The sequence below is a fragment of the Phalaenopsis equestris genome, unplaced genomic scaffold, assembly GCF_001263595.1.
Source record: "Phalaenopsis equestris unplaced genomic scaffold, ASM126359v1 Scaffold000165, whole genome shotgun sequence".
Taxonomy (NCBI): Eukaryota; Viridiplantae; Streptophyta; class Magnoliopsida; order Asparagales; family Orchidaceae; genus Phalaenopsis; species Phalaenopsis equestris.
In genome coordinates, this window is record NW_018164607.1 from 40599 (window position 1) to 52524 (window position 11926).

At 36.3% G+C, this 11926-nt stretch overlaps 1 protein-coding gene across 1 annotated transcript; it reads right to left on the reverse strand.

Annotated features, from left to right (window-relative positions):
* Nucleotides 1-1777: 1777 nt before the first annotated feature.
* On the reverse strand, nt 1778-10188 carry LOC110022044. Its single transcript, XM_020720822.1, has 4 exons — nt 9327-10188; nt 2851-3058; nt 2627-2756; nt 1778-2548 (listed from the first exon to the last, which is right to left on the reverse strand). Exons 1-4 carry the CDS (start codon nt 10097-10099, stop codon nt 2295-2297), a joined length of 1365 nt encoding a protein of 454 aa, XP_020576481.1. The 5' UTR covers nt 10100-10188; the 3' UTR covers nt 1778-2294.
* Nucleotides 10189-11926: the final 1738 nt, after the last annotated feature.

Below are 11926 nucleotides of genomic sequence, written 5' to 3' on the forward strand. Positions count from 1 at the left end.
CCGCCTCCATTACCTCCAACCCCCGCCGCCTTCGATAGCCCCTGCCACCATCCATCGCCAACAATTATCAACCGCCACCTGCCCCTTACAGTGAAGTCCCTTGTGAAGTGATAACATGCACTTTGGAACCCAGATGTACATTGCAAAGTAACATTACACCCAACTTACGACGCAATGATATCTCCCCAAGATGATGTAACAATTCACCCTCATAGATGATTGACTTTCTTCAAACTCTTAAAGCTCCCTTCGTGCAGCTCCTGACCCCGACCCCTAAGGTCTATGGAAGTCATCATAGCTCAACACTTCAATCTACATGCTTAACCACAACCTATGTGGTTCACAGCTCGTGTCACTCCCAATTCTAGCCCTTGTATCCTACGGTCGTTTTTGTAACTCATCACAATGACCTATGTGATCAACTACGACTTACATGATTCACAGTTCATGAAGCTCCCAACTACAGCCCCTGTGGCCTACAGGCGCCCTCACAGCTCACCACTCTGACCAATGTGACCAACTATATTCACAGCTTGTGCAACTCCTGACGTCGACCCCTATGACCTACAAACGTTATTGTAACTCACCATAATGACCCACGTGATCAACTATGACCTATATGGTTCACAGCTCATTAAGCTCCCAACTATAGGCCCTACGGCCTACAAGTATTGTCACAGCTCACCACTCTGCCAATGTGACCAACTACAGTGTATGTGGTTCATAGCTTGTACAACTCCCGACTTTGGCTCATGCAACTTACTAACGTCATCACAACTCATCGTCATGCCCTGTGTGGTTCGCATCTTTTGTAGCTCCCAACTTCGACCATTGTAGTCTACAAATGTCATCATAACTCACCATAATGGCGTATGTGACCAACTACGACCTACGTGGTTCACAGCTCTTGAATCTAGTCTCAACGGCCTACGGACATCATCACAACTCGCCACTACAACCTGTATGACCAACTATGGTCTACGTGGTTTATAGCTCATGCAATTCCTGACTACAGACATCATCGCACCTCAGCACTAGAGACCATGTGACCAACTGCGACAAATGTGGCTCGCAACTCCTGTAGCCTACTACTACAACCTCTATGGCCAAACAACAATCCTAAAGGAACTATCTACAATCCACATGACCAACTACTACCATAGCTTTCAACTACTGTCTATACATTAAGATGACGCTGTGGCTATCGTCTACAACATTTACAATAGACTATTGTCTCCATAGCAATCAACTATGACCCTTGCAGTCGTCTATCATTGAGAAATACATTCATTACATTGTAATTATGATTATTATCGATAAACTATTATTGTACATTTATAATAATTATTTTTGTAACTTCATCTTTCTTGATACAGGCGAAAAGTGAACATGTGTACTCAACATTCATAGTAGATTATTTGAATTGGGTTAGGCCTCATGGTTTTTCAATTTTTTAGGGCATTTCACATAAAAAAAAGAGATGTTTTCTCCTGCTTACTTCACTTTTATTATCTGAATGTGTAGTGTAGTCTCATACAAGACTAAGACGATAATTTGCTACTTTACCGCCACGAATTTTTTAACACGCATCAGCATGACTGACGAAAAGAAATTGTAACGAAACATTTTACAAATCAATGTAAAAGTCTTAATCCCATATTGAAAGAGCACACAACCCATTTTGCAGATGGTTGACATTTAATTGAGTTTTACACTGAACAAGATACTTTAGCTCTGATTTTTATATAGCTTTTGTAGCTAATTATTTTTACTAGGATCACATGAATTGACTATGAGAAGTCTCTTTTGGTAGTTTTTTACATTCTATAAGGGAAGACGAAGTCCTTTTACTAAATGAGCATCTTTTGGGCTGTCATGATAGTGTTTGTACTGAATTGGCATCAATTTGGGAGTCGTCACATTCATTGTTTATCGTCTTCAATGAAAAGCCTTCCAAGTGCACTTTAAACATCTCAAATATGGTGACATGCTCCATTTTGTACTAAGACATTTTTAAAGAGATTCAACTCTGTTTTGTGTGACATTGAGCACGATAGCCTTCATGTTGATCGAGTTATCCCCTTATGTTATTTTGAGAGCTCCTGACATGCATGTGCTAAATGTTTTGCAGGTTGAGCAATGTTTAGTTAATTTCATTTGGTGCGACAATTGTTGTTCGTTGTCTCCGACGCATTTGATCACATTGCTAAAAGGAGCAAATGTGGAGGTCAATATAGACATTATTAGTGATATCAGAGCAATGTACAAAACCTTTTATATGAATCCATTACAAATCATAATTTACTTTTCCAAAAACCTTTAGATTTATCCGTTTCTATCTTTAAATCTCTTTGCTTCCTTTGTCTACTCTTCTCCTCCTTCACACTAACGCTTTTATCAATCACTACATCAACCTTCACAATGTGATGATCTGTCGTGCCCTTCGATGAAAGAACTTCATAAGAACCAGACACAAATTTATACATCGAGGTCGGTGATGCCAATATGTAATCCACTCTTGTACCATACTTGCATGTCCCTTGCACATCTGCAAAATTTGTGAAGAATTATAAAAAATATAAAAAAATAAATATTTACATATGTACTTATTTTTAACATTGCTAACCCTGTCCTTTAGCCAATACAACAACTGCTTCACATTCTCCAGCAAAATTCTTGGCGTCCACATAATGCTTTGATTTTAGAAACTTCATCACTTCAACCTTTGGTTCTGGTTTACCAATCTCTTTATGGTACTGCAGAAAACAGAAACTCTTATGATTATATACTGCATGCATTTCAAATAGAGCTATGGTTTATACTGAAAATTTTTGTTAAGTAATCAATTACCTTAAGTATATCAGCCCATCTATCTTCAGAGTAATCGGTTTCATCAAGAGCATTCAGTCCTCCAACCAAAATATGAGGCCCGTCGTTGTGGTCAAGTATTGAGTTTATCTGCTTCATTCTCCAGTTCTCATCAAGATGGTCAAGGTGGGTGCAGTGGAAGTTTACTTCTCCTACTCTTGGTACTTCAATGGTGGCCTTCACCACATTTCTGATTGGTTTTAAATTAAGAATCTTGATAATAATAATTAATAGGTGCCATTTTTATTCAGATATTAATTTTTATTTATAAATATATTGTGTATGGCTTCATGTTTATCTTATTTAAGGGATTAGTCTTAAATAGAACAATCTATAGTGATGCTAATATTTTTTTTTTCTTTTTTTGGCTGGTTTATGGGTATCAACTGGTTTGAAATTTTGAAGGGTATGCTGATGTTATTGAATATAATTGTTGTGTGTTGGAATATTCATGGAAATGGTGAGAGAAACATATTTTAATTGTGTGCAAAGAACTAGGGTATATAGTGAAAAAATATATAGTTGTTGTGATACACAAAAGTTTTTTCATGGAAAACATGAAGAAAGGAAAACTATATGTCCCAGTCTAATTGAAATGATTTTATTTGTGTGTGTCATATATTATATATTATGACAATTCTAGTGATTGGGAAAATCATTTATACAATATAATGAATAATAGTTATTTTGAATAAATTTTTTGATGGTAGTTGTAAAAGTCTTAAGATAATAGAATTTCTTCAGGAGATTATCTGCATTTTTGTTGAATCATCTTTTTAGAAGAGAATATAAAAAAATAAGAAATGTGGTGTAATTATTAGTTTTGAGTTCGACATTCAAAGTTGATGTCAAAGTCAAGTTGATCTTATTGGTGATGATGGACATCCTTGTTGTTGGCTACAGTAGATGACAATATAAACTGGTATAAACGTGAAATTTGAGTTTGTACATCATATTTATGGCAGATGGTTTGACTACATGCATCGACCTTTTGTGTAATGTTATGCATCTATAATATGCATCAGTCTGAAAACACGTGGCAGAGTACTATGAAATTATAAAAAAAAAAAAACATCTGTGTCATATATTGATAAGCATTAAGATATTTTAGTAGAATAATTATGGCCTTAATATTGTATTTGGCTAACAATAGTTGGGAGAACACATTCAAGGATGATGGTAGAAGATCATAATTTGGCAATGAAAATCAAATATTGTAGTCAGAAAATAGTGGTTTGCTGGTCATAATCAGGTGATCTTGTTTTGACGATCATAATGAGTGATGATAGTGATCAACAGGAAAGATAGTGGTTGGAAGACCATATTTGAATGAGAATGATCAAGTGAGAGAAACTTACTAATAAAATCAAACATTAATGGTACAACAACAATGGACAAGCAATGGTTGAGCTAAAGAAAAGTGATGGTAATCAAATAGGCATGATTGGGAGCAGATGTTCTAATAGTTAAAATAGGGCAATTATGGGGTGATGAAGGTTCAATAACAATGATTTTGTGGTCATAATTTAATTGCAATGATGGAACGATGATGCACATGTAGCATTTGCAAGATGATGATGATTGGGATGTGCCAAATAACGTTGATATTAAGCTAACAATGGCTACAAACTAACAATGGTGAAAATCTTATGATTATAATAAGTTGATTGTAGGGGACAAGTGGGATGGACAAACTATGATAGTTTGATGATGGTTGTGCAAGCGATAATGACAATGATAATCTCAAAATGACCATTGGGTGACGTCTTTCTGGTAGTACTTTTCAAGCGATTATCTGATTAGGAAAGTCTGCTAGCAATAGTCAAGCGGTGAAAGTTCAATTACAATGTTAAGCGGTGATGAACCATTGATGAAGGTAGGGCAACGGTAGTCATGAAATGATGGCTAGATGGTAATGATGGTTAAACAATTGTAAAAATCTATTGAGAGATGATCAATGTTTTTTGATGTTAATGCTCGGTTATGAGTGGTTGAGAAATGGAACAGGTTTATTTATCATGGTTGGGTGCCAGCCGTCAAGCAAAAGTAATGGGATAAGTTTGATCTGACCATTTTAATTGGGTGGTGGTAGTTCTACTATGATTAGTAGCTGTTAGCAGTTTGATGGTAGCAGTCAAGCGGAGGTGATCAAATATCAATAATAGAATGATGGTGATCCAACGTGACAATCATGTGAGTGTGAATTGATGCTTGTGGCAATCAAAATGCGATGGTTAGGCTACAATAAATGGAAAGTAGCTGAAGTGTGTAAAATGTGCAACATATTTTACTGCATTGTTAACACAATTTGTATCATGTTTATGCTTTTCCTTATATTTTTCTGTGTAATTGTAGGTTACATGAATTAATGAGTGCTTAATGATGTATTAATCATGCAATGGAGCAAACATAAGGGGGCACCCCAATTCCTTTCCAAACGGGACATCGACATTTCATCTCCAGACAAAATAATGGAAGCCACACACGGGCATCACATTAGTGGCACCAAGGCACCACTTATAAGGCATTGGTGTATTTACATCACTTATGATATGGCTATGCCATTATGGCGCAAGTATTTCACCTTAGTGGTATGGGTACGTCTTTTCTGCTGCCTCCCATGCTTGACACATACAGAGAGCATAGAACATTTGTGCCACTTCAAGGAAACCTTATGCTTGCTCCAAGGCAAGGGAAATGCAGAGGTAACTAGGCATATTCCAACAGTCGATTTTGGGTGACTACAAGTTGATTTTAAAGATCATGTTACAGAAGTGATCGAGTAGTATCCATCTAACAAAGATGATCTATCGACAATGTTATGTGGAGCTATAAGTTCATTTAAACATTTAAGCCTCTCCACTATTTCGTCTCGCAGACCACCATCTCCTCTAAAGAGTGCGGGTCTATTTAAAAAGTTTGAGAGTGACATTTACTGTAAATACCACTCAAATTAAAACATTCCAATATATAATATACATAGAGTGATACCCTAGATAGTAAGTTATTTTCGAGTTTTTGAATTTCTTAATGATATCATAAGTGATTTTGAACTCATTAGACTCATTTTATAGAGATATTTGAAATGCGTAAAATTAAAAGATTATTTGATACTTGATACACAATCAAAAAATTTTCATCATCTTGCACGAATCTCGAGGCATGACACGGATCTCGAGTAAATATCTTGAACAAGAAATATTTAAATCTTAATAAAAAGTCATCCAGAGCTATGATTTCAGCAAACTTATAGTCAAATTGACCGGCTCGATGAAACAGACCCAATGATATAAAAGTTAGTCCAATCTGAGTCAAATCAAGCCCAGATCAAGTGATTAAATCATTCATGGAAGAATTTTGGCGGCATTTGAAAGATCAAACGGATGTCGAAGCTAGTGAGTTTATAGTCGAATCGAACATCTCGATAAGACAAATAAAACGAGCAAAATATTGCTAAATTCTAACATCATTAAGGCACTTAAATGTCCATCAAACAGCATATGATCGAGGGAAGCTCTCAGAACCGTCCGATTAAAATGGTTCATATTCCTGCATGAATTGCACTTAGAATACTATAAATAGAGCCCCACCCCTCACATGAGAGGGGGAGACTTGAGCGAAAACTTGAGGCTTTGAGAAGGAGTTCAAATCAAACATCATCTATGTCGTCGACCACCCGACCGTCAACGTCCACCGTCAACCACTAGCGGCCGGCATCAACCACCGTCGAGCATCCTCGACCACCGTCCGCTGTCAACCACCATCAACCATCGCTCACTGTCGTCGACTTCAGTTAACCTCCGTCATCGATCGTCTACCATCGCTAACCTTCATCGACTACCACCGACTATCTTATATTGTCATTGACTACCGTCGATCACCGCCGACCTCTTTCAATCACCGCCAACTAGACGTCGTTAGCTGACGTTGTACCTTAGAAAATTTAGTAACTCTTTTCCCGTCTGTGGGACAAGAGGCCTCTGTAATCATCAACTTATAATGAATTTTTATAACTGAGCCAGGTCCCATGGTTTTTTTCCCTTTACGGGTTTTTCACATGAAAAATTCTACTGTCATCACATATTGATTTCATTTCATCTGAGTGTGTGTTGAATCCTCGTGCAACGTTAAGACGATAATTCATTACTCTACCACTGCAAATTTTCCGGCACGCATCAATACTCAAATTAATATCTCTAAAAGCTTAACGATACATCTAGTGTTTTATCTTGGCTTATATGAGCTTAAATAGCACAACTTTTAAAAATATCCTGTGTTTGCCTCAAATCGTTCGGTAAAATTATAAATTTGCTAAATCAAAGTTTCAATATTTAAAAATTTTAATTATAAAATGGTACTTAATTCGTCTTTCACCAAATATATTTTTTTCTACGAGGATCAAATTGTCCTAAAAAATTTATTTTTGTGATGAATTTTTTAAATCTAAGTCAACGTAGGCAAGAGAGATATCGAACTGCTACCGAGTTGATTTCCGTATCATTCACACGTTCCTAGCAAGACCATTGTTATGACATCAGCAAAATTCAATTAATCTATACTATATTTTAATTATTTATTTGATAAAGTAATGGTGAGTTTGGGGCAGCTTATTCGCTGTGTTTGTATTTTGAAAACACACTTAAGATAGTTGTTTCGTGCTTTTCAACAACTTATCCTAAAAAGCCGTTTATAATTTGTGAAGAACGCCGCCCGCAGGATTAATCCTGCGGGCCGCGTTTTGTCCGCGACATTACTCATGTGTCCTCTTTTTTGCTCTCGTGCCGTCGTTGGCATCCCGTGCCGTCATTACCCATCGTTTGCATCCTCTGCCGCTCTTCTCTCTTCTTCGGTCCTCTTCGGAACGGTATTTTTGTTTTTCTTTCCTGTCGAATCGCAAATCGCAGTTCTTCCCCCTAATTTGCATCCTCTACCACTCCTATCTTTTCTTTGGCAATCTCTCACGACATGTAATCTTCGGCATCTTCTTCTTCTTCTTTGACATTTTCTCCTCTCCGGCATTATCTTATCGTCCGGAACTTTTTTTTTCCCAGTCGAACTGCAAATCACAGATCTTGTGAGTTTTGCGATGATAACCTTGATGAACAACAAATTTAGCTGCTTCATCTTTCTGATGCATCTATATTCGAAGAAAAAGTCTCAGCTAGTAAAGGTTCCGTTGAACTGAATAATATATTTTGTTTGCCTTTCATTAAAATTGTAAAATCAAGACAAGAACCTTTGAAGGGGAAGTCTTCCTGAACTAATATTAGTTCAACATTAATTTACTTTGCCCTGCATTCTTTTCATGGGCGGGGAATGGATTAAAGAGCTTTTTACTTGAATATTTTCAGTATGGTACATGCATAGGAATTGCAGTTGGTGTGTATGTAATTGCCCCTTTATTAATTTATATATTTTCAAGCTATTGATGGTCCATGCGGCTTGGATGATAGAAAGTCTTGGTTTTTTCAATTCCATTGTTTGCAAGAAATTTTTAAAATGAAAGGAAAAAATATCTTATGAATGCTTGATCACATCTTGTTCCTCTTTATATTCATAATATGGTGAAAGACAAACATTTATGGTGGCCAAAACCTAGGCGAGTCAGTTTTGTAACGATTCTCACCAAAAAGCTTAATGTTTTGAATATAATTGTTGGTTTTAGATTTAAGTTTTGCATACATGAGGAGAATCGTTCCCTTTCCAAATGAGCTCTAACCTTATTGTTTTTTTTTATAGGAAATTGATGATGTTCAGAAATTGAAGGAGGATTTAATGTAATGATTGTAATACAACTTCTGCGTGTCAGATTGTTCATTTACCTAAAAAAATGTGCAAATCAGCTGTTTACGAAAGACACAAACCAAACAGCTAAACATCTTATCCAAAATAGGGGCAGAATGGTCATTTATCTTGAATCAGCTATTTTCCAAACTCACAAATCAAACAGACAGAAAGTTCATCCGGATCAGCTGTTTATCAATAGATTATCAGGATAAACAACTTATCTGGATAAACCGTTTAAGCTGCAGCTGCCCCAAACAGACCCTAAATGATGAAGAGATTATCTTGTAGCGATCTGATGACTGACAATTAAAAAATTAAACAATAGTTGAACATAAAAATAAAAAATATTAGATTAATAAATATGCCTCTTTTATATATATATATTTGAGAAAGGTGAGCCCAAAAGATAATATGAGCAACTACTAAGATTATGTTGGGAGATTACACCCTCGACCACAATGTCACGAATAAGTGCACAATTATAATTCATGTTTAAAATTATGATGAGAGTAAAATAAATTAAATGCAACTTGGATAAAAGTTATAAAAAATATAGCATTGATGAAAAGTATAAAAAACAATGAAAAAAAGAAATTATATCCAGCAGAAGTTTTATCATCTTTATAAAAGGAAAACCAAATAATAAAAATATTTCGAATCAGAATCATCACCTGAAATCAGAATCATCAAAAACCTTCTGAACCTTCCACTGCTTAATCGGAAACCTAGAAAGCACAGCATTACCATACTCCGGCGCCCAGCTCTCAGCAAATACAAACTTCATCCCCAACCCGGCTGCCAAATCTGTAAGAGGTCTCATCCCTTTCTCCTCCTCAGCCTTCACATTCTGCAACCCAATTATATCCGCATCCACCTCTCTCAACACATCCAACACGCTTCTCCTGCTTCCTTCCCCTTCCCTCCTTGCTCTAAAGCTCGAACCTTTACCCATCCTCGCAATCTCGTTGTCAGGAAGATTTATGGAAACTCTCAGCTTTGGTTTGGTTAGAGTGGGCAGTTGCTTCAGGATGCTTCTCGGCTGATGGTTTGTGGATTTGTGTTGCAGAGTGTGCTCGGGGGAGTTAGAAGCTGCGGGGGCCATGGAGAACATGGAGGCGTTGAAGGTGGCTATGCGGAATGGGGAGGGGAGGTCGGGGGAGGAGGAGATTTGGGGATTGATGAGGGACTGTTTGCTGATGGATTTGATATTGGTGTTGGTGTTGGATTTGGAACGGGATGCGAAACAGGGGATGTTGATTTTGTGGTTTTGAAGGCTGTGGCGCGGCCAGCGGATGCGGGGGCAGAGGCGGCGGAGTTGACGTCCGGCTGTTTTGAGCATGGAGGAAGGGAAGGAAGGGAGATTAGGGATGTTTACACAGAAGGCGTGGCTAATTAATTTTCTTCTCATGGTGTTTCTTTTTCTTCTTCTTCTTCCTCTGGGCATTGAGAGATACAATTTCAACTGCCCCTGCAAGGAAAGAGGAAGCTTTAGGAAGAAAGGCAAATAGAAATATGGAGGACATCAACAACTCCATGATGCACGCGTTTGCTAATGAATGCATGGAGCTTGTTTGAGTGGGATTCTTCTCTCTCTCTCTCTCATTTATTTATTTATTTGTTTTTATTTATTTTTGTATTGATGGCTGCGTGTGGTTTGAGATGATGCGAGTTATGATAGCTTGTAATAGGTGAATTATGTGAACATATAGTTCCTCATTTTGAGTACGGCATGGAGTGGTAATGGGAAGGGCAACGGGAAATGTGTGTGGGAAAATACAATTTGTTGAGTGTAGTAGTTTTAGAATTAAGTTCGGCGCATTTGATTTTTTTTATGTTGAATTAAGATGAATTTTATGTATAATGTTAGTGTCTTAAGGAACTTGAGTATTAGGTAACAAGAGAAATGAGGGGAGAGAAAGAGAATCTAAAAAGAAGCTTTAGAATTTTCTCTCTTCTCGAGAAGAATTAAATAAATAATTCAATATCTCAAAATCTTACAATCCTCTAATTTGATGGACAATGTTAAAAAAAATACTATATTTAAGTAATCCAAATAAATTTGCCTAATAAAATTTAACAAACACTTGATTGCAATGTTAACTAATTATGAATTAAGTATTAGACTTAGCTAGTTTGATTATTACTTTCTTATTGCATTGCCTTATGTGTAGATATTTTTTTTTTTTTTTTTGCATATTACTTTCTTATTGCATTGCCTTATGTGTAGATAATTTTTTTTTTTGCGCTTGGTAGCTTTGGCTTTTCCTTTATTTTCCCTTTGAAGGTTTGACTATAGATTGAGAGGGAGACTGATAGATAGCAAGCTTCGTGACCTAGCCTTCATCCAACACAAGAGGCTGAGAGGAAGGTGGAGATGGTTGTGACCTCACAAGCCCGTGCAATGCAAATCAACAAAAATTAAGAGTTTTGAAGTCAAGATTACAAAGTTTGGTTTGAGTTCATTTTTCTTCTTCTTTTACAAGATAAATAATCTTTTTCATTAACCTTTTTTGTACTTTTACTAAATATTGTTTGAGGATGACCTTTGTTTTAAAGTCATTTTGATTGATCTTAAATCAATGCAAAATGTTATAAAAAATTGGTCTTAGAGCTTGGTTTGAGACTGCTTATTAGAATTGGTGTTTTCAGGGTTAACATTAAGAGGCCTGTTAGAAATACTAATTTCTACATTTGGATGAAGCTTATGAAAGTTGTTTTGATCTAAATGAAAATTTACAAAGCTTAAGCGAGAGACAGAGAGAGAGTTTTGCCTAATTCCTTAAGCTTTGTAAATTTTCTCTGTATAGAGTTAATGCATGATATGCTCGTAGTGTATCTGAGTGACAAGGTACTTCGTGAGATTTATAAAGAATAAAAATTAGAATGAATGCATATGACAAAGTACTTCAATAATATAACATATTATATGGATAAATTATTTGTGTTTAGGATGTCTTAAACTAAAGGTCTTGACGATAATATGAATAATTTTAATAATCTCATCATAAATTAGAATGAATTAAGGTTGATTATGAAGAACCAAACAATATTATCTTAAATTTATTATCAGAATCATAGACATATTGTGTTAAGCTATTAAGTATGCAAAGGAGAGTTTGTCTTTGAAGGAGGTTCTAATAACTTTAAATTTTTTTAAAAAATGAAACCAAATTTGAAAAAGAATTAGAGGGAGGTCTTGGTTTGATGCTAAAGGTAGCTCAGTGGCGGACACAAATAGGGTCAAGGGGACAATTGCCCGAACAACAACCCC

Coding starts and splice junctions, on each gene's coding strand:
- LOC110022044 (XM_020720822.1), bottom strand. CDS start 10,099: ATGCCCAGAGGAAGAAGAAGAAGAAAAAGAAACACCATGAGAAGAAAA. Junction 3,059..9,326: donor TTTGATGATTCTGATTTCAG/GTGATGATTCTG, acceptor AAAACCAATCAG/AAATGTGGTGAAGGCCACCA. Junction 2,757..2,850: donor GATGGGCTGATATACTTAAG/GTAATTGATTAC, acceptor TGTTTTCTGCAG/TACCATAAAGAGATTGGTAA.